The sequence below is a fragment of the Harpegnathos saltator genome, unplaced genomic scaffold, assembly GCF_003227715.2.
Source record: "Harpegnathos saltator strain DR-91 unplaced genomic scaffold, Hsal_v8.6 scaffold140, whole genome shotgun sequence".
NCBI lineage: Eukaryota > Metazoa > Arthropoda > Insecta > Hymenoptera > Formicidae > Harpegnathos > Harpegnathos saltator.
The window spans coordinates 421,891-442,182 of record NW_020229918.1 but is presented as its reverse complement, the minus strand read 5'-3'; the positions used below and the strand labels follow the sequence as shown (position 1 = coordinate 442,182).

Genomic DNA, 20,292 nt, shown 5'->3' with positions numbered 1-20,292 from the left:
TCTTGAATTTAAAAAAATATGAAAGGTTAGTTGTCAAACGCATGCGCACCTTACTATCTTTATCAGAATGACAAGTTGTTAACCTAAAATGTGCTCACGCACATTATCAATCACATCGAAAGACGAGAGAGATAATAGAATTCTTATGTGTAACACAAAATATGTTTTCACATTAATTTTTACTAAATGGTAGATTAAAGTGCAAATTTATTGAAAGATCATAGGAGGTTAAATGTCTTTCCTAATATCTGTTATACGTGCTATTTTCGTTTTAAAATTTTGAAACGATACGTTATGATTGACATAAGTATAAGCCAGCTTGTGAATCAAATAGACCAAAGCAATTTTACATTATATGCAGAATGGCAGGATACATATTTTAAAATAATATTATTACGCTCATCCATGACACCACTGAGTGGCGAGGTACATCATCATGTATAGTTATTTTTTAAATTATTGATATATATTACATGCGAGGAAACAAATTTACCTAGGATACTTTATTAATTCGTTGTTTATCAAAGAATCAATATAAAACGTTATTCTTTTATAATTATTACATTAATCATAACATAATATAACTAATAATTATGTTTAATATTTTAGATGCACACAGAAAATGCGAATTATTTTCTATATCATTTAGATGAATCCTTTGACACATATCTGGAAAAAACAAAACGTGCTTTTTCTGGTGAAAACATGGAAGTACAGTTTTTTCTGCAAGATGATACATTTATATGGAAACAACAAAATATTCTCACTCGTGGAAAAATTACTCTATATCCTCTTTCAAATATATTAATTATTTCTGATACTCTAAAAGAGATATTAGAGCATTATCAAGGATACCAGGAACGTATGATAATGTTGGAAAAAGAAAATGAACACTTGAATGAAACTAATGCAAAGTTAACCACAAATATAGAAAGCATTATAGAAATGAAAGAAAGTATGGAGAAGAATCTTTATAAGAAGTTTCTTTTGCTTTTGAATTCAAAAAAGCAAAAAATTAGGGAACTTCAGAAAGCTCTGAATAAAGCAGAAAGAAAGCCCATATATGATGAAACTACTGATGAAAGTGAATTGGATGAAAATAAATCAGATACTGAAGATAACAAAGTGCAAGAAACTAATATTAAGTCTAATAATATAAGGAAACGCAAAGCAAATTGCAGAGATGAACAGAAAGATGGACCAAAGATTAGTAAGAAAGATTTCATGAAATGTACAAATCTCTTTTCTAGTAAAAGTTCAAGTCCTGAACCTTCAACTAGCAAAGACAAATCAGCATTGCAATTAAAAAAGTTGCAAAATGCAGATGTGCAAAATATAACAGAAACTAAACAGTTCTTTAATACTTCACAAGAACAATCTGAAGACGATATGTTTCTTTAATGATAGGAAAGTCATGTGTATCATATACTTATTTAATGAAATGTACATACTTTATATGTACATCAATATGCATATTAATTATATAATGAAATTGAATGATCTAGTCTAATATTTTAATGAGAAAATATATCTAATATTGAAAAAAAGAAATTTATATACAATTATAGTTTCATATTTTATCAAATTTGATTGCTTTTTATATATATGATCGGCATTATTAATTGTATTTTAATCTTACATAATATATGTAATATGCAAATATATAGTATAATTTTTGTATAAATATTGCGAATTATATATTTATATACTGATATGAGAAATATTGATATTACGAAATATTTCATCTAATATATAAAAAATCATATGAATGATAAAAATTTTAATAAATATATTTTAATAAAAAGAATTCTGAAGTTAATGTCCTGCGTATATTTTAAATCTATTTCAATGATTAAATTGATGGTTTTATACAAGACTGAAGTCAAGGATCGGCGAAAAATTAAGGACTTTGAAAATTACGAGATTCGTGGAGATGGTTTAGAAAAATAACAACAATTCGGTCATCAGAGATTGCCTATATGTTAATGTTATCCACAATATTTTACATAAAATATATATTACAATATTGTTATTAATAAATAACGAACTCGGTAATAGAGTAATATTTCGGCTTATTTCGCTCTAATGATCAATATGCAAATATATATATATATATATGTGTGTATTATATATATGCCAAGATTTACATAATTAAGTACATCACGTCCCACAGAGTAGAAATTCAAAATGTGCAATAAAAGCATCAAGCGAATTTGATATAGTTGACATCACTCGACGGTTTCATTACAGATATCAATCCTCTTCGTCAATCACTATGATAATTGACTTATAATTAGCATATATTTTATCTTGAACAGATAAGTGTGTTTTCTTTTTTTCCCCCTCTCTCGTCTTCTCTCTCCATTTTCTATGTGACTGGGAATATTAATGATTGCTTGAATTTATAATGGATGAATCGTACACACGCAGTATCTCGAGTGCGTATGATACGTGAACATTCGTATCTGCTTCCTTGTATAGAAATAGTTTCAGAATGTTAGTAGGTAAATTTGGAACATGATACGAATGGATATAATACTTTGGAGCTGCTTGATCGCACGCAAACATCGTCAAAAGTACGTAGCCCGGACGAATTTCCTAACATATAATACATGAAACTTATCGTTATAACAAGTGTTGTAGACTAGAACATGGCCAAATGTGAGTTCTTAAATCTACTCAATCCGCGACGTAAACCTATATAATCGCGTCTCTACAAAAGACTACGCAACCGTTGAGCTGACAGAACGAACTTTGAACGTTCGAACGGAGAGAACGATTGTTACAACGTTAAATTATCAAATTTCGCAACAAAGTAAATATATATATATATATATATATATATATATATATATATATATATATATATACACTTCTCTAAAGAGTAAAGTAACAATATCAGTATCTTAATAGAATCACAAAACAATGTTGGTTCGGAATGTCAAGTGCATGCTCGGTGCTTCAAGCATCTAGAGCGGAGTTGTCCAACACGCGCCTGTGAGTGCACGTTAGACACAACTCTGATATATAGAGATTAGTCACGGTATATATTCTATATAGCGTTTCTTTATTCTTTTTTGTTATTTCCGACGTGGAAGAGCCGAGTGGTGGGTCGTCAGAGGTTGGTCTGAACACAGGTTTGAAAGGTAGCAGAAGTTCTTGTTTTGATTGTAATTGGGTCATTAGAAACATCCAACTCGCAAGCCCCTAGGGGTTGCCTCTGTCACGATTGCCCTTTCAAACTCGCATTCAGACCGATGTTACTCAGCCGGGCATTTTCCGATTTATCATAGCGCCTAGATCGTGCACGATCTGCTTCTGCTCGCGACTGAACAGCAAAGTTCTGGCGTTCAAGAACGACAAGTCCGGTAACTGATTCAGAACCTTTATCGTCTCGGCCTGCACGGTCATCGGTCGTCCGTATCTGTCCATAATCACTTGTTCCGCACCTTGTGTATTCTCTTTCCTACCTGCTGACAACTTTCTATGATACTCGTGCGCTTTGGATGAATTATTGCTTACTGGGAGCGATTTATTGTTGGTCGATGGAACACTTCTTAGTGGCTTATGCGATGGATTCTTTTGCCTAGTTCCGAGATCTTGCTCGATCGTCTTCTTCTTCCATTCCATTGTACAAGGTCCTGGTAATGGTTCTATTATCTTGGACGCCTGAGACGATTTCTGTTGTCTCAACGAACCGCTAGTAAGATCGGACAAGTTTTGCGACTTCACAGGTTGTAGGCTTGTTGCTTCTTGTGAAACTGCATCAGATGAAACTGTATAATGATGGAATGATAATTAGTAACTGGTATAAATATTACATACAGAAATGATGAAGATACTATAGATACTTAGAAATACAAGCAGGACCCTACTTGATATCTAACATATATGTGCTAAGGATCATATACCTTTTATTTGAAACAAAAATTATGAATATGTGCAAGGACGAAGGCTATTAACAGCTTCACTGAGCACTTACAGTAATACATGGAGTTCGTTGAGCAAGTTGACTGATGATAGGATTCGGAATGTGTGGAACAATGAGGTGTTAGTAGAGGATCAAACGGACACAACAAATCCAGAGGCAGAAGAGCGGACAACCCACCACCACCTGTATTGTTAATTTTTGCAACATTTAGGAACGAAATACGACACACAGGTCTACGCACGACGACAACATCGCTGTGTATAAAATATTCGCGCGAAACAGATTCCGTTACATGTGATCATATAACTTTATTACATGTCACTTTTACGAAACGAGCAGCGCTTTCTTTTTTCTCTATATCATAAGCAAGCTGTCATCATAGATCTCAATTACCACACGTACACGCACATAATCACAAGAAATACTTACTAGCATCTAGAGGATTTACAAGACCAGAACTATTCCAATCAAATTGGGCGGCAGGTACTTCCTAATATGACGTCACAATTATTAATCATTGTGGAGATCGTACCTACTGACATGCACCTTATGGGAATGAAACTTCAACTTACATCTGAAAAAGCCGCGCCTTGCGTCTTGCTGGTACTGGGTGTGAGAAGAGGCTGCTGAGGCTCAGCGTTAGCTTTGATAGGCTCTAACGGGGTAAAGCCAAGATTCGCTGCGAATCTCGGTACATTCGGATTCCATCTCGGTCCAAACAGCTTTAATTTCACAACATGAGTTATTGTACTTTCGAGACGCGACATGAGATTTTCAGTTTCAGTATGCGAGCTGCAGATATACTTACGATATTCCGAGAATCGATACCGAGAGCATTCAGGAGAACATTGTTGCTGCTACTGTTAGCCCACTGATAGGTGAGGGCGTTAGTTTCTTCCACACTCTTCACATTCTGCCAAACTTTGTCCGTCTTGTTTATCAGAGACTGCAACTCGACTTCGTGATGTTCAGTAGAGGCGGAGAACATGTTCGTTATTATGTCTTCTATTTTATTCGCGGCCTGAAATCAGATGGAAATCAGACGATATGCCAAATTACGCGTTTTCAATCGCGTGTTATATTTATCACATCACGGGATTCTAAATTTAAGCTGAAGCAATACTCCTTGTTTTTCTAACAAACTATCGACTACTTTACGTCACAAACATTCCAAACTCACATTCTTGTTCTCTATCCGACATATAGACTCTTTCAAACTAAACTGCTGCGTCTCTACTACACCGACTGACGTCTCGAAGTCGTTGAAGTCTCCGAAATCATCGTCGTCCTCGACTGTGGTCGGTCCTTTCGCGTCCTCGTGTTGCCATTCTACCGTTGTGCTCGAAAAATTCGTAAAATCACCGAAATCATCATCCTCGTTTGGCGCGTCCTCGAATCCGGGCCGACTACTTTCTTGCACCTTATTCAGTATCGGCTCGATCTTGCTCAGACTGATATCATAAAACTCGCCGTCGCTAAAATACACTACGGAATTCTCAATTTTATATGTGGCACATGCTTCTCCCGTGGTATTCGCAGTAAGATTACTTTTATCCTTTAAGCAGTCGAATGATGTATTAGTAGATGGCAGTGAGGCTTTTTCAATCGACGAGAGCTTTTGTACACAAGACGCGTCTGATGAAGATGCATCGCGGATTTGTACTGTTTCGTATTTTTCATCATCATCAGACAGCTGATTGAAGTTATCAGTTAATTCTGGTGTACTGCCGAAGTCTCTATGCTCCATAAATTCTGTGAAGTCCGAGTTGTCCAAGTCGTGTGGAAGGAGACCATTTTCCAGAACATTCTGTTCGCGTGCGTTATCCTCGGTCGATTCTCTCTTTGTGTAACCAGGAGTCTCCTCGTTCGTACTTGCCTCTTGAACAATTTGATTCTTTGTGTTTACCGCTACCCGCTCCTCGTTGTCTTTTGATTGTATGGCATTTTTTACATCGCAAAAATTATTAGGAAAAGTATCCGCGTTGTTTCTCGCAGTAGACTTTTCAACGTAGCTATCCTTGGTATGCATATGTACAGATGTGCGATCTAGATTTGATTCCTCTCTCACGGCGTCGTCGAAGGTGAAATCGAAACTGAAAGAGTCGTGCAAAGTCCCGCTCGTCTTGCTCGTCTCATTGTTGGATATTACATGGTCGTACATTTCTATGTATTTCGGTTCAATACTGAATTCGCAGTCTGGCCGATTAAACATGTTGGTATCGCCTACATTAAGTTCTTGCGAGGTAACGAAATCGGAAATTGTCCTTTCATCGTAAACGAAGGCAGATTTATCGTTATTAGTGACATTAACATGCGCGTCATCGTTGCCGTATGTCTCTTCTTCTACTTCATCCGCTTCATTGCATTCTCTGTTCACAGGATTAGGTTTGTTGACGTTCAGGTAATCCGTCTGCAGGACCGTCACGTTCGCCTTCTGATCGCAAACGGTGTCGTTCCATTCGGTGGAGTTCTTGAACTGGTCGTAGTTATAAAAATCGTCGTCCAGTTGCTGCAGAATGTCCGGCGTGCTCGCGGGATCTTCTAGGTCCAGACTCGCGGGTTCTATCTCGTCATTAGCTTCCAAATCCAAATTGGAGGATGCTTCCCGTTCGCTGATCGTCTTTACGCTATCGGCTAAACTACTATTGTTGCTACTAATTACATCCGTATCAACAAAATTCTCTTTAGCTAAAACATTCTGAGTACAAACATGATCGATACTATTACTAGTCTCAACATTATGCGACTCGCCATTCCTAGGTGAAACTAATACATTGCGCTCTGTTATACTAGCGTTCTCGGCATTGTTTTCCAAGACGCTACTATCATCCGTCTTATCCTTCAATTTTATATGATGGCTCACATTGTCCTCCGCCTTTTCGACGATAAGCAAGTCATCGATAGTGCCACATTTCAAGGCTTGGCTTATCTTAGAGCAATTATCCAATATTAGTGACTCATTAATACCGTTTATTCTAGGAGATACGTTCTGTGATGTTATTGGTGTTTGTATCGGAGTGATAAGTTTCTGCGGGGATTCTGATGAAACCGATAAGCCTACAAACATAACGATACAACAAATTAGAGAACAGATTCCCGAAGCTATGAAACGATAAGAAGTAATGATCATCGCGTATAAAACACAAAAGTTTTGCTTAATTTCCAAATAAATACCATCTATTCCACCAGCTGTGAAATCTCCAAATTCATCCTCATCGGATTCCCCGAAGTTGTCTAAAGGTGGAGGAGTAGAACTGACTAATGGTGGGAAAGCCATGGTTCTCCCCTTCTACTCTACGACACACCAACGATACGAGTCATTACGCAACTTATTATAAATATTAATTGAAAACTAAAATTAATAAAAGGCACTAAGAGATAAGGTAATTGGGTGGAGCGATATGCTGAAATATGTCATATTCTCGCGTCACAGAACTAGAGAACTATCCACGGTCGTGGACAATTCAACACTCGACCAGAGCCCATCGTCTCGAAGCTCTCGACAGCGAGTTTTGTTTACAACTACGCCGTTCTGTCAGTCTGCGTGCCTGCGCTCGTTACATATGTCAAACGCAGCGGAGTTAAGGTTAAGTGGGACAGAATCGCGCAGTTTTCGCGGCGGAATTGGCCACTCGGAGAAATCACACGGACATCGTTCGTTCGTAATGACAGCGCGATTTGCTGCGATGCGTCAGTTCCACTCGCGAAATAATTTTCCTCGACGGAACGACTAACCGTCACGCTTTTACTGACTGTCGAGAACTTCGTGTTCTCACCTATTCGGGAGCGCCCGTCAGCACGATTCTACCTCGCGCTTCTCATCTCGGCTCTTATCACGGCATTCTACGTGGGTGTGTGGGTGCGATGAGCTTGATATTTATCACAGTGAGATACGTCGGCTATCAGCGATCGTCCGTGCGCGACGGTTAAATATACGATGACGGGAGTCATGAGACATCAGACAGGTAACATCACCTGTTCCCCCGTTGCATAGGGCGCATGCGCGCTCGCCGAACGGCGCGCACCTGTCACCTGACTCGTGGTTGTTTAAAGTCGTCGGTGAGTTTCGCGGGAAAATACCGTCTCTCAAATACGGTAAGCGTTACTCGCTTAGAAATAACGTCGCAATGTACGCGATCAATAGCAAACGCATTCACGATTTACGTTTACCGTATCTGAGAGACGGTATCGCAAAAACTGCCTAATAACGCGGCAGTGATGGACCAACGATGCAATAATAATGTGCGGAATAAATTCTGATGTACACCCCGCGACGCAGAATATTTCCAAATTATATCCTGTGTGTATTCTGCCTACACATTTTTACACTACGTTATTATTCTATTTCTAACGAGATATGATTTTTCAAAGGTTTTTCAAAGATCATCATTCTGCTGCATGTTGCTATACTTGCAGAATAGGATTTGTTATATTGATTCTGCAATAATATACAATACATGCGTGTTACAATTGTACTATTTGTCGAAAGTCAGATACTGTAAATGTCAACGTAAAACTGTCAATCGCAGTCAATACAGTCACAAGAATGAGAGCGAGTGATTGATCAAACGCAGTCACGGTTGCTCCTCCTGCTGGTTGGTCTGCGAGCTGTGCTGGGTGCGCTTGTGCTTCCTCATGTCTCCCTTTTGTCTGAAACATCTGCCACACACGTCACACGCGTGCGGCTTCTCGCCGGTGTGTATCTTGATGTGGTTGTTCAAAGCCTCCGTCCTGGTGAAGGCCTTCTCGCAGTAGTGGCACTTGTACCTGCGATCACCGCGGTGTATCAGCCTGTGCTGATAGAAAACAGAGCCAGTGAGAAAGGCCTTGTGGCACACGTCGCATTTGAACGGTCTCTCCCGCGTGTGCTTTTTCCTGGTGTGATCCGCCAGGTCCGGCTTGATCGTGAAACGCTGGTCGCAGTATTGGCATGCATAGGGTTTGACGCCCATGTGAAATCTCTTGTGAGTCCACATGTGGCTGGACTGGGTGTAGCTCTTGCCGCAGATGTTACAGACGTACGGTCTCAATCCGTTGTGCCTCCTCTTGTGAGCGTTGAGGGAATTCGCGGTAGGCAACAGGCTACCGCAAATGTCGCAGGGGAACTTGGAGCACTGGTCTCGCCCGTGATCCTGTATCTCCTCGCTGTTATCAAAGACGTTCCCGCAAAGCTCGCAGAGGAACTTGGCGTCACCCGACTCGGACAGTCTGGACATACGGTCGTGTCTCTTTTGTTTGTGCTTGTACAATAAGGCAAGCTCCTTCATGTCCTTGTTGCAAACGTCGCAGAGAAAGACGACGAGGACCTTGAACAGCCTGGGATGTTCCTTCCAGTGCAGGATAGCTTCCGCGAACGATTTATAGGTGGTATCGCATGCGTTACACGCGTACGGTCTTTCAACGACATGGCGGCTCTGATGGGCCTTGAGGCTGTCCACGTCGGTGAAGTGGCTGTTGCAGAATTCGCAGTGGTATAGCTTAGACGTCGGCAGTTCCTCGATCAGGGTGATGCTGTTCTCGTGCGCTCTGCAATGAATGTCGGCCTCGTCGCAGGAAGCGAAGGTCTCACCGCACTGCAAGCATTTCCATACCGTCTGACTGTTCTCGATGACGACGCAGTGGCCGGCGACATGCTTATTTAGTCTAGACTTTTGCGTGAAGCTCTTGGAGCATTGCGAGCATTTGTAAGGCTTCTCCGGCAGATGCGTCACCACGTGACGTTTCAGAGTGTAGCCGTCGGAGAAGCCTTTGTTACACACTTCGCATATATGCGGCCGAGTTTTGCCGTCGGCGCACACGTGCACTCGGAGCGCCTCTTGGTTCTCGAATAATTTGCCGCACTGCAGGCATGAGACGCTGATGTTCTTGCAGTGATACCTCTTGTAGTGGTAGAACAGCTTTAGCTCCTTACCGAACGTTATCTTGCAAAGTTCACAGTACAATGCTTTCGCGCCCTTATGAAACTGCATATGAAAGTTTAGCCGTTCCTCGAAGGTAAACGTCGCGTCACATACGAGACATTTGTATGGTTTCGTCGTGCCTTGTACGTTGGGCTTACACTTGTGGCCGTCCAACGTCTCCTTGGTGTGATAGAGATTCATACATGCACCGCATTTCAAGTATCTCTGCTTGTTTCCTAAAAATTGTAACAGAACGGCACGATTTTCGCTCTCTTTATCGACTTTCGCGCCATTAAATATGTATTCTTCGTCGCTACTTTCAAGAATTATATCACTCTCGTACAATTCTGTATCTTTCGCATCTTGAAGTGTGTCCTCACAAATGCTCATGTAGCCTTCCGCGCATAAGGGGCATGACTGTCGATCAGATAAGATTTGTTTCTCGCGATTAGAGATGTTGAAAGACTGTTTCTCCCGTAGCATCGTCAACAGCGTTTCTTCCGCTTTGATACACTGCGTATCGAATTCGTCGCACCAATTTATCTTATCGACGCAGGTCAAACAGAGCTGCTTCGGTAATGGATCTGTTTTTCTAATCTGCAACATGAATTATGGTATGTAGCTTTATGTCTGCAAGAATTGCTGACTTTGGCAAGACATCTTACTTGTACCTTAATACTTAGGCATGTACTTATTTTGTGCGCCAACTTCATGGATTCTCCGAGTTCTGAGTAAATATATACTGGATTATTGGTCTGACCAGCGCACAATCGGCAGAAAGCAATCAAGTTATTTTCTGTTTGATCTTGTATAGATAATTCCAATATCTCGTTGGAAGAAAGCGGCTCCTCTTGAGACCATACAATAGAGCCATCCAAGTCATCAATATCATCCTCATGATCACTCAATGTACTAATTGATTCTGTTTGCAACATACTTTATTGCTATAAATTATTAAAAAACTATCAGTTACAGTTGGTAAAATCAGACAATAACAACCATTTTGTTTAAATTTACAGTACACATATAGAAAATTGTTAAAAAAAGCACATTAGAATTTATATTATAATTATTTCTTCTATATAAATCATATGATAAATATTATTTGATAAAATTTTATCTCTATATATATTTTTTTAAGTTACAGTGAAATATTTTTTAAAAATAAAATTTTAATAAATGTTACAAATATCATACTAATACATATTTATTTTACACATTATATGTAAATACAAGACTACACATACACTTGATTGATGTTGCAATGAAAAAATGGAGCAGATTACCTTTTCCTTGAAAAGAATGTAAGTATTCAAATATCCTTTCATGGCAAACTCAATATTCTTGGCACAGAAACTTTGGTTTCTATCAGAATTCAACTTTCTCAATGACAAACAGATTTAGCTAGGTAACTCAAAATAGCTGAATACCTCTTTGCTGTTTCTAATTTGTTTCTAACATTAATAAAATGAGTGCAGATACAGAGGTTATACAAATGTATATTTGTACATTATTTATATTATACATGAAATTAAATATATTATGTATATTATACATGAAATTAAATTTATATATCATTTGTATTTAACTAACTTACTGCAATATTTTACAAAATAATTATACAATTTCATCTCAACATGTCTTAAAACCGCACGATATTACCTCTCTATAATATTTTGTGCGTGTGGTCCCTCTTATGTATTTAATATATGACATTATTTATTATATATAAATTGTAATAAAATATAACATATTTCATTAGTAATATCAGTGTTTAGTAAATTATAATTTATTCATGATCATATTAAATTTTTAATTTATGTAATATACGTTACAAACCTACATATACAGCACATAATATATTAATTAACGCTGTATTATAACATATCGCAAATCATTTTTTATTCTGCATTCGCGTAAACGTTTACAATGACGCAACACAGTTATCAAATTTAATTTAGTTTTGTCGAGTTTAGTTTTTGTTTGTCTGTAATAATCTTCAGCTGTAAAAAAGTAGAGGTATCCTGAAACACAATTGTATCAGTATAACTTATGTAGTAATTAATATACTTGCAAAATGGAATTTCATATCTCTCTTTTTCTTTTTTTCTGTGTAAATATATAAAAAAAAGTTCAGAAGATAAGAATTTACCATTTTCATCTTGAACATCAAACTCTTGTTTCCTATAATGTAGATATAGATTAATTTCACCCTTTTTTTGAGCAGCAGCTTTTCCCAATGATAAAATTGTGTATTTTGCCAGTAAGGTTTGATTTAAGGCATTTATCAAGGTATTGATTGTTTCTAAAGATTGTCTTCCAATCATGTATTTAGGTACTTTACTAAACTCTTCTACAGTAATAGATAACATTGTTGGACATATTTCTGGCTCATTAAAAAGTGTCCTCTTGCAATTTTTTATCATTTCTTGCTTTTCAATATTAATGCAGCCAGTTCTAGGTGTTTTTTTTCCTGTTAATTTATGAGTTGAATTTATGGTACATTCCAACATATTTGAAGAAATACTGGTTTGAGAATATGTTTGTTTCTTTGCATTTAGATAACCCTGTATCAATTCTGGTGGGACATTTTCTTCTTGATTTATAATTTTTTTGCTTAACACATCAGTTAGTGATGCTAATTCCTGTATATAAGCAAAAAAATTTGTCTCTCAATTCTTTTACTAATAATAAATGCTCTAAAAGAAATAATTTAGCAAACTTACTTTGAGACGAACATTTTGCTCCTTCATTATCTCTAAATCTTTCCTAATATCCTCAATACCATATGAAATTTTTTGTACTTCATTGTATATTTTTTGAAGGTCACTTTTTACACTTTGCTTAGCTAAATAAAATGAAATATGATTTTGCAGTTATATTTTGATATTATATTATCAAAGTTAGTAATTAAAGATGATTATACCTTTTATTAATACTGTGGCCACATCAAGTTGATGCAACTTTTTGTCTTGTTTATTAAATATATCTTCCAAAGTGTCTTGCTTATCTGCATTCATAATTGCTATTTGTCACACAGATAATAAGAAACTAAATATACTTTCTTTTTACACATAAAATATGACGGATGACAAAATCATGCCTATTTTGTGATTGATATATGTATGAGAAATATTGTACTTAACCAATAATATTTGATATTATTGATCACTTAGATATAAGACACATTATCTCAAGCAAGTTATTTCAACTGTTGTATCACAATGTCGACTTTACTTTGATTTTCTTAAAATGTGCAACGATGAACATTAAGAATTCTTTTTGATATGTTCACTTTAATAGAGACGTTTTAAATTTAAATTTATATTCGATAAGATGATTGAAGGTTATCACCGTGTTTCCCTCTTTTTATGTCCTAAAGTTGGCGATTGATGACACTTAAGGTTATGTTTTCATTTGTTATACCTGCATGTTAATTGGTTATTAGTTAGGGAGTTTTAGGAAAATCTGTAACTTCACAAAAACTTTTAGTCAAACAACCAATAAGTATCGTCGACAAATTTACCATGAGAATTGGAATCTAACCAAAAATTTCAATGTGATTCCATGCGTCTTACAGTGAAGCTAGGAAAAACAAATCTAATAACAAGAGATGTTAGATACGATATGCTGAACTTTTTAATATTTCTAAACATATATGATACCGATTGATTATTTATTTATGCTGCAGTTATAAGTATTTTTGTGATATTCAGGCATTATCTTTTACAATGAATCCTTTAACGTATGTATTTTTCAATTATAATTTACGTATAGGCTAAGAAACATATAGGCTGAGAAAATAGATATACGTAATTTAATGTATACGTATATAAACAATATATGGAATATAAATTATGAAGGAATTAGTAACAACTTTCTAATATGGTTTATAAATTATGTGCCGCATTTGCATTTGTGTATAATTTATATTTACAGAAATGTTAGAAATATAAAGAAACTCAATGAGCAAGAGTTACGAGGTAGCAATAAAACATCATGGCATGACCAGTATAAAGATAGCGCATGGGTTTTCGTTGGTGGTTTACCATATGATTTGACAGAAGGTGATGTGATTGCTATTTTTTCTCAGTAAGTCAAAATTTTTATATCTCATTATTATTTATATGTTAATATTAAGTTCTTATAAAATTATAATATATCATAGGTATGGTGAAATAGTCAATATTAACTTGATCAGAGATAAAGATACTGGAAAACAAAAAGGATTTGGCTTTTTATGCTATGAAGATCAAAGGAGTACTATACTGGCAGTTGACAATTTTAATGGCATAAAGGTATATTCAAACAGAAGTACAAAATAGCAATACAATATATTTTTTACTTGTTAACAATGTTAAATAAATATTTAGTAAAGTAATAATGACTCAGACATAAGTATATCACAATTATACAGGATGAGCATAAAGGGTGAACATAAAACAAGATTATATTTTGCCAGTGAATTTTGTGGCACTCCTTTAAACGCATCCTATATCTTTAAATAATACAATAATATAATTTACATCATCATCTTTATACACGTGATAAAATTTTGTTTCTTTGTAAATCATGATAATGGTTTATAAAGTACCTTCCAGTGTCAAAATCTATTCTTTTGCAGATTCTAGGCAGAGTAATACGAGTGGACCATGTTGCAAATTATAAAGTACCAAAAGATTCAAAAAATATAGATGAGGAAACGAGAAAGTTACGGAAAGAAGGTTGTGCTCCAAAAGATTGAGATATACATAATCTGTATGTATAAACTGTGAAATATCAATATACTTAGGCATAATTTCAAACGTTATAGACTTACACTCAGTCAGTAGAATATATTATCAACTAAGAATTTTATTGATTATGACAAATTTATTATTGCAAGTTAGCCTTTAGTGATTAGAAATTGTTCGAGTTCTACCTCATTTATTCTACCACACAGTCTTATTTTCCAATTTGATTCCCTTAAAATTCAAGTTTATTAAACTGTAGTTGTTTTTAAGATATGCAAAAGATTAATAAGCTCCCCATTTCATACATTCGATGAAGATTATATTAATTATGCCATAGAAGCAACGAGTGTGCTGTCACTATGATGAGAATTATTTTTTGATAGAATGATATCAAGACGAGCCGAATTCGCTCATCCATTTTTCATATTTTTCCAAATCTTCCTGGGAGACACTTTTGTTACATCTCTCAACGGCTTCGTCGAAATCTGCGGCAGACACAGGCAAATCCAATTCCTCTTTTGGTAATTGCCTAATCTGATCTGGTCGGAGACCCGCGATTTTCTTTCGCATTAGCATCATAGATGCATCCCTGAAGGATAATATCAAGTAAAATAAGCTACAAAATATTTAAACTGTCGCAATGATTTTTACTCACCTGCAAACGTTCGTAATATCTGCTCCAGAATAACCTTCCAGTTTTCTAGCAATGTCTGCCAAGTTTACGGACACATCCACCTTGACCTCGCGAAGATTTATCCTCAACAGTGCTTCTCTGCCTTCATCTATGATACAAATTGAGAATGATGAAATATATTTGTATAGATTAGAATACATGCTACATCTCGTTGAAAAATAGAGGCGTTCGATAAAACTTACCATTGGGTAGTGGAATGTAAATACGTTTCTCTAGGCGTCTTCTTAATGCTTCATCAATATCCCATGGGAAATTCGTTGCTGCTAATACCATCACTACTTTACTAGGATCTTCACTGTTCAAAAATAGAATACATTTGATCTTTGCTCTTGTGTTATCAGAGGAGACAACGCAAAAATAACACAAAAACTTTACCTATTAGAACTTATTCCATCCATCTGAACAAGAAGCTCAGATTTCACGCGGCGTGAAGCTTCATGTTCCGATTCAGATCCTCTTCTGGAGCATAGAGAATCAATTTCATCAATGAAGATTGTACTGGGTGCGTAAAATCTAGCCTGCGTGTGTCCACGTAATAAAACATGATTAATATCGCATGTAGAATCTCTTTCGAATAAAGATAAGTTTGTCCGAACAAACGTTGTGAATGATTTATTATAATTTTACCATCTCAAATAACAATCGGACGAGTTTCTCTGATTCGCCTCTGTATTTTGACGTCAACGTAGAGGACGAGACGTTGAAGAATGTTGTGCCGCATTCCGTTGCAACGGCTTTCGCAAGCATTGTCTTGCCTGTGCCTGGTGGTCCAACCATGAGCACTCCTTTCCACGGTCGCCTAATTCCCTAAAAACGCAGCAACGTGTAAGTTAACGTTGCGAAATCTCTTTTTTAATTTCTTTCACAATTGATGAGAGATCAGAAAAGATATACTTTGAAAAAGTCTGGCATCCACATTGGGAGCACGACTGCTTCCTCCAACAATCTCTTTGCTTCGTGCAAATCTGCTATATCATCCCAGTGGATATTTGGATTTTTTTGAACGATGTCTCTCTCTGTAGTGTAATGATTAATTATTATGAATATTAATAAGTATTCGATTGCTTCTTGTATTTTTTTAGCATTTCTAGATGATAACAACAATAATAATGTTACCTAATATTTCCACAAGATCTTTATCATTAGCAGATGGTTCAAATTTACGTTCCTCCAATTCAACATCAATTTTTTCTGTTTCTGTTTTCTCCTGTTGTTTTAATTTATATTAATACTTAGAATTATGAAATTTATATGAGATATGAACAAATTAAGATACCTTGTTTGTATCATCCTTCTTTGTGATTTTTTTATCATCTTTTTTACTAATAACTTTGCTGTCTGGCTTTTTAGCTGTAGTCACAGATTTTCTGGTATTAGATCGGTTTTGTTGTTTTTGTTGAACTTTTTGTTTTGAATTTCTGGAAAACAAAATTATATATTCAATTAAGTACTTATTCATAGTAGCATATATAGTACATATGAAAAAGTAAAAACAATAGAATTGTGTTGAAACTTTATTTCAACAAAATTTAACATTATATATTAATATCTCTATAATTGACACAATATTTATACTTTTGTTCAGCTGGAGTTAGAGGAGGCCACACATCCGGATCTCTACTTGGTGTTTGATTCCAGGCATCTGAGTTAGTATAAGACCACAAAGCAGGGTCTCGTGTTGGTTCTTCAAATGATAAACAAGAAGTTCCTAAAATTTAAGGATCCATTATATCCATTATGTTCAAAGATTTGAATATTCACATAAGATTTATCTCCATCAATAGCAGTACCAACTAGTCTTTCTGCATGTGTATCCACTTTGAAAAGTTGTAGTGTATTTGATGTAGCTTTTACTTTCTCAAATTCTTCAGCAATCTGGTGCTGTACAACCTGCCACTTTGCTTTACGAGTTGGGTCCTCTATAGTTGTGAGTAGCCTATGAATCTGTTGTACTACTCCTTGATAGTAGACTCCAGATGTGTCATAGTTTCCCATCAATGCCATTTCACGAGCGAGCTTTGTATTCTCGCAAATTTCGTTTATTGATACAGCCATGATTTTATTATTCCAACACTTGTATATGAGATGATGACTGATATAGTGAATACAACGTGTATTATACCTCGCGGATTTAACGAAAAAAATCGCGAACGTTCTTGCCAAAACCTTTGAAGTTTTGTGTAGTGGTGTTAATTCGTCTATCTCATATCAGTACACATTTTTATCGCTGTAATTGGCGATCAAATTACTGGTTTACATAGTTATAGGTTAATTTTTGTCAAACTTGTGCATAAATCGAAAACTCGAACAGCAGTACGCGCAAATCAACGGTTTTTCTTAAATATATTTATGTCGTAAGTTAAGTAATCGCTTTCACCGGAATCGTGCGAAAGCTTTCAATGATTTTCTCTCATCTTCGTTTAACTTTTTTGTCGCAGCATCGTGGGAGGTTATGATGAACGTGAAGTTAGCTCACTGACGGGCATGAAATTTTCGAACGTTTAGCGGGTCTAAATCTCGCGATTGAATGACCCGTTACTTTTATTAGTTTCAAAGTCTCCGCTATGAGCCGCCATTATCTTTTTAATGAGTGTGGCGCGCTCCTAGCGCCTATTCGTTTTGTCTGTACTGCTGAACTGGTGCAACAAGTTGAAGTGAGAAAACCTACGTTTGTCTCACTTCAACTTGTTGCACCAGTTCAGCAATGCAGACATAGACAGATGTTTATCGCAGAAAAAGGAAGCTGCTAGCAGTCCACGCTTAAAGCCAGCAGCACACGATGCTTGTTTTCGTGCTGGATTGCTTGTTAGATGAAAATACTGCGTTCTGATTGGTACTTTTCCAAAGATGGATGGAAATGCACCAATCAGAACGCAGTATTTTCATCCAGCAAGCAATCCAGCACGAAAAGCAACCGTACGAACAAGCACCGTATGCCGCTGGCTTTACATTTTGTCTGAACTGTCGAAGAAATTTTATTAGTAAAACATATGTGGTCTCTTATTTTTAGCTGCACTACTGAACTGGTGCAATAAGTTAAAATGAGAAAAAATATAGTTGTCTCATTCTAACTTATTGCATTAGTTCCGCAGTGCAGTTGAAAAGAACAGACCAATAGTTGTGTTCAGTCATTCTTTTTTTTCGATTCTGATGTTAATTTCATTTTACATTATTCCAAGAGTCACTGATGTCATCGCAAATATTTATTGAACCGACATTTTAGTGTGCGCATATTGATTATTTTAATGTCGGAAATATAAATTTCTTCTGCGCTTCTCTTCGCAGTCAGTCGCTGTTTGGTATTCGAGAAGATAACTTGGTCATTATGATGAGAGGAACATGCAAAGGGTTGTCCAGTCTTATGCTGAAAAGAAACGCGATTATAAGGAATAAGTATGCGACTGCACAAATAGCACCGTTACAAGAAGCTGCTCTGGCGGAACGTTGTATACTTGTGGATAATCTGGACAGACCTGTTGGTGAGGCTACTAAGAAAGCCTGTCATGAAATCAGTGCAGAAGGGAATTTATTACTTCATCGAGCGTTCAGTGTTTTCCTGTTTAATAGTAAAGGAGAGCTACTGCTCCAAAAACGGTCCAAACATAAGGTTAGGCTATTTATTATTATTATTATTATTGAGCATTATATTTTTTGTCATATTTTGAAATTATTTAATCATAAATAATATCATTATTATACATAAACAGTTTTTAAGTAACAACAAGTACTTGTAATATATGAAATACTTAGGATTATTCAATTATATTTGATATTATTTATGGGAACTTGATCTATTTTCTAACATTCTGATACTCATCTATCAATTTATGAATACTATGGAAGAATATTTGTGCAATGAGAAATTTATACTATGCAAGAATATTTGTGCAATGAGAAATTTATATTGTACATAGGTAACATTTCCAAGTCACTTTACAAATACCTGCTGCAGTCACCCGCTTGCAGAAATACCTGAAGAAATGGTAGATGAAGATGTTATTGGTATTCGCAGAGCAGCAGTGAGAAGACTCAATTATGAGTTAGGCATACCAAATACAGAAATTGAACTTTCTGAGTTTATTTATCTCACTAGAATCTACTATAAAGCATTCAGTGATAACAGTTGGGGTGAACACGAGATTGATTATGTGTTGTTTCTGCAGAAAGATATTAATATAGATCCCAATCCTGATGAAGTGAGCGAAGTTCGGTGGATACCTAGATCAGAGATCGAAAATTTTGTCAAAACTGTAAAATCGCCATTAACACCATGGTTCCGTTTAATGTTCAAACACAAGTTGTTGCACTGGTGGGACAATCTGGGTGCTCTTGATAAGATACAAGATACTGACAATATAACTACACTGTCATGACGTGCAATAACACAATAATTTTGTCATTCCAAGAGCAACTTGCAATTTAACATTATAATAACAATAACAATGATTGGACAGATTGTCAGATGTTCTGTAAATAATTGACTTGTTTGTCCATTTACCAGACATTTCTGTACAGTCTGTATTATTATGTTCGTATAATAATGAAAATATAAAAAAGTTTATATAATAATAAAATGATTAATAAGATTGTTCAGTATTTGTGAAACTTGTTTTTGTAATTATATTTTTCTAATTCGGAGTTTTTACATGCGAATATTCGGTGGTAGATTGTGCAATTTAAACAAATGTAAACAAATATAGATATATATATATATATATGTGTGTAAGTGGATACATGTGTGCTGTTGCAAGTAGATAATATTTTCGATGCAAAGAAAATGTATAAGGATCTTATCAAGATCTTGGTAATATTACTGAATCTTCGTACGAGCATGTTCTATTTCGTTTCTGCGTAAATGCGAACGACGATTGAGAACATCCTGCGAAACACTCATTGTCAAGCATAATCTTTAATATGATATGAGTATGATGAAATACACATGTTTCTGATTAACTGGTATTCTTCATATTCGCCTCTTCCTTCTTTCGTACCGATCTTTGCGTCATTCCGAGCTAATTGCGTGATTCGTACAGT

The 20,292-nt window shown here is 36.0% G+C and overlaps 7 protein-coding genes across 11 annotated transcripts; 3 read left to right on the top strand and 4 right to left on the bottom strand.

The window, feature by feature from the left end:
- The first annotated feature begins 36 nt into the window (after window positions 1-36).
- LOC105180758 (DNA repair protein XRCC4) lies at window positions 37-1,493 on the top strand. The gene is made up of 2 exons (XM_011137038.3): window positions 37-426; window positions 610-1,493. The coding sequence occupies exons 1-2, from the start codon at window positions 295-297 to the stop codon at window positions 1,399-1,401; spliced, it is 924 nt and encodes a 307-aa protein (XP_011135340.1). The 5' UTR covers window positions 37-294; the 3' UTR covers window positions 1,402-1,493.
- A 1,178-nt stretch (window positions 1,494-2,671) lies between these two features.
- Afti (aftiphilin) lies at window positions 2,672-7,908 on the bottom strand. Of its 3 annotated transcripts, none has more exons than XM_011136833.3 (8): window positions 7,708-7,907; window positions 7,106-7,225; window positions 5,112-6,988; window positions 4,740-4,952; window positions 4,504-4,653; window positions 4,361-4,421; window positions 3,983-4,114; window positions 2,672-3,776 (listed from the first exon to the last, which is right to left on the bottom strand). In XM_011136833.3, the coding sequence occupies exons 2-8, from the start codon at window positions 7,206-7,208 to the stop codon at window positions 3,265-3,267; spliced, it is 3,048 nt and encodes a 1,015-aa protein (XP_011135135.1). In that variant the 5' UTR covers window positions 7,209-7,225; window positions 7,708-7,907; the 3' UTR covers window positions 2,672-3,264. The 3 variants fall into 3 exon arrangements, with proteins under 3 accessions (XP_011135135.1, XP_011135130.1, XP_025163966.1); XM_011136828.3 differs by having other exon boundaries at window positions 7,106-7,220; XM_025308181.1 differs by lacking the exon at window positions 3,983-4,114 and having other exon boundaries at window positions 7,708-7,908.
- Window positions 7,909-8,334: 426 nt separating this feature from the next.
- On the bottom strand, window positions 8,335-10,848 carry LOC105180624 (zinc finger protein 271). Its single transcript, XM_011136818.3, has 2 exons — window positions 10,503-10,848; window positions 8,335-10,428 (listed from the first exon to the last, which is right to left on the bottom strand). Exons 1-2 carry the CDS (start codon window positions 10,764-10,766, stop codon window positions 8,506-8,508), a joined length of 2,187 nt encoding a protein of 728 aa, XP_011135120.1. The 5' UTR covers window positions 10,767-10,848; the 3' UTR covers window positions 8,335-8,505.
- Window positions 10,849-11,088: 240 nt separating this feature from the next.
- On the top strand, window positions 11,089-16,966 carry LOC105180579 (RNA-binding motif protein, X-linked 2). 3 transcript variants are annotated; one of them, XM_019840203.2, is made up of 5 exons: window positions 11,089-11,135; window positions 13,771-13,923; window positions 14,000-14,129; window positions 14,456-14,589; window positions 16,844-16,966. In XM_019840203.2, exons 1-4 carry the CDS (start codon window positions 11,104-11,106, stop codon window positions 14,573-14,575), a joined length of 435 nt encoding a protein of 144 aa, XP_019695762.1. In that variant the 5' UTR covers window positions 11,089-11,103; the 3' UTR covers window positions 14,576-14,589; window positions 16,844-16,966. The 3 variants fall into 3 exon arrangements, with proteins under 3 accessions (XP_019695762.1, XP_019695760.1, XP_011135043.1); XM_019840201.2 differs by lacking the exon at window positions 16,844-16,966 and adding an exon at window positions 14,948-15,190; XM_011136741.3 differs by lacking the exons at window positions 11,089-11,135; window positions 16,844-16,966 and adding exons at window positions 13,443-13,576; window positions 14,948-15,190.
- Window positions 11,683-12,955, bottom strand: LOC105180616 (spindle and kinetochore-associated protein 1). Its single transcript, XM_011136806.3, has 4 exons — window positions 12,758-12,955; window positions 12,558-12,679; window positions 11,984-12,476; window positions 11,683-11,855 (listed from the first exon to the last, which is right to left on the bottom strand). The coding sequence occupies exons 1-4, from the start codon at window positions 12,849-12,851 to the stop codon at window positions 11,698-11,700; spliced, it is 867 nt and encodes a 288-aa protein (XP_011135108.1). The 5' UTR covers window positions 12,852-12,955; the 3' UTR covers window positions 11,683-11,697.
- Window positions 14,597-17,907, bottom strand: Kat60 (katanin p60). The gene is made up of 10 exons (XM_011136771.3): window positions 17,049-17,907; window positions 16,834-16,966; window positions 16,535-16,676; window positions 16,375-16,465; window positions 16,153-16,274; window positions 15,886-16,065; window positions 15,634-15,776; window positions 15,441-15,553; window positions 15,220-15,346; window positions 14,597-15,153 (listed from the first exon to the last, which is right to left on the bottom strand). Exons 1-10 carry the CDS (start codon window positions 17,311-17,313, stop codon window positions 14,955-14,957), a joined length of 1,515 nt encoding a protein of 504 aa, XP_011135073.1. The 5' UTR covers window positions 17,314-17,907; the 3' UTR covers window positions 14,597-14,954.
- Window positions 17,908-18,229: 322 nt separating this feature from the next.
- Idi (Isopentenyl-diphosphate delta isomerase) lies at window positions 18,230-20,211 on the top strand. Its single transcript, XM_011136784.3, has 3 exons — window positions 18,230-18,253; window positions 18,544-18,865; window positions 19,173-20,211. Exons 1-3 carry the CDS (start codon window positions 18,249-18,251, stop codon window positions 19,629-19,631), a joined length of 786 nt encoding a protein of 261 aa, XP_011135086.1. The 5' UTR covers window positions 18,230-18,248; the 3' UTR covers window positions 19,632-20,211.
- Window positions 20,212-20,292: the final 81 nt, after the last annotated feature.

Bases quoted from the DNA above. Each gene is read 5' to 3' on its own strand.
- LOC105180579 (XM_019840203.2), top strand. From the start codon at position 11,104: ATGGAGCAGATTACCTTTTCCTTGAAAAGAAT. The intron at 11,136-13,770 runs GTAAGTATTCAA...TTATATTTACAG, and splicing joins ACCTTTTCCTTGAAAAGAAT to AAATGTTAGAAATATAAAGA. The intron at 14,130-14,455 runs GTATATTCAAAC...ATTCTTTTGCAG, and splicing joins ACAATTTTAATGGCATAAAG to ATTCTAGGCAGAGTAATACG.
- Afti (XM_011136833.3), bottom strand. From the start codon at position 7,208: ATGGCTTTCCCACCATTAGTCAGTTCTACTCCTCCACCTTTAGACAAC. The intron at 6,989-7,105 runs GTATTTATTTGG...TTATGTTTGTAG, and splicing joins CACAGCTGGTGGAATAGATG to GCTTATCGGTTTCATCAGAA. The intron at 4,422-4,503 runs GTAAGTTGAAGT...ACGTCATATTAG, and splicing joins AAGGCGCGGCTTTTTCAGAT to GAAGTACCTGCCGCCCAATT.
- Idi (XM_011136784.3), top strand. The intron at 18,866-19,172 runs GTTAGGCTATTT...TATTGTACATAG, and splicing joins AAAAACGGTCCAAACATAAG to GTAACATTTCCAAGTCACTT.
- LOC105180624 (XM_011136818.3), bottom strand. From the start codon at position 10,766: ATGTTGCAAACAGAATCAATTAGTACATTGAGTGATCATGAGGATGAT. The intron at 10,429-10,502 runs GTACAAGTAAGA...TTCATGTTGCAG, and splicing joins GTACATGCCTAAGTATTAAG to ATTAGAAAAACAGATCCATT.
- Kat60 (XM_011136771.3), bottom strand. From the start codon at position 17,313: ATGGCTGTATCAATAAACGAAATTTGCGAGAATACAAAGCTCGCTCGT. The intron at 15,347-15,440 runs GTAAGTTTTATC...TTTGTATCATAG, and splicing joins TTACATTCCACTACCCAATG to ATGAAGGCAGAGAAGCACTG. The intron at 15,154-15,219 runs GTGAGTAAAAAT...ATTATCCTTCAG, and splicing joins GATATTACGAACGTTTGCAG to GGATGCATCTATGATGCTAA.
- LOC105180758 (XM_011137038.3), top strand. From the start codon at position 295: ATGATTGACATAAGTATAAGCCAGCTTGTGAATCAAATAGACCAAAGC. The intron at 427-609 runs GTACATCATCAT...TTAATATTTTAG, and splicing joins TGACACCACTGAGTGGCGAG to ATGCACACAGAAAATGCGAA.
- LOC105180616 (XM_011136806.3), bottom strand. From the start codon at position 12,851: ATGAATGCAGATAAGCAAGACACTTTGGAAGATATATTTAATAAACAA. The intron at 12,680-12,757 runs GTATAATCATCT...CATTTTATTTAG, and splicing joins GGCCACAGTATTAATAAAAG to CTAAGCAAAGTGTAAAAAGT. The intron at 11,856-11,983 runs GTAAATTCTTAT...ATTGTGTTTCAG, and splicing joins TGATGTTCAAGATGAAAATG to GATACCTCTACTTTTTTACA.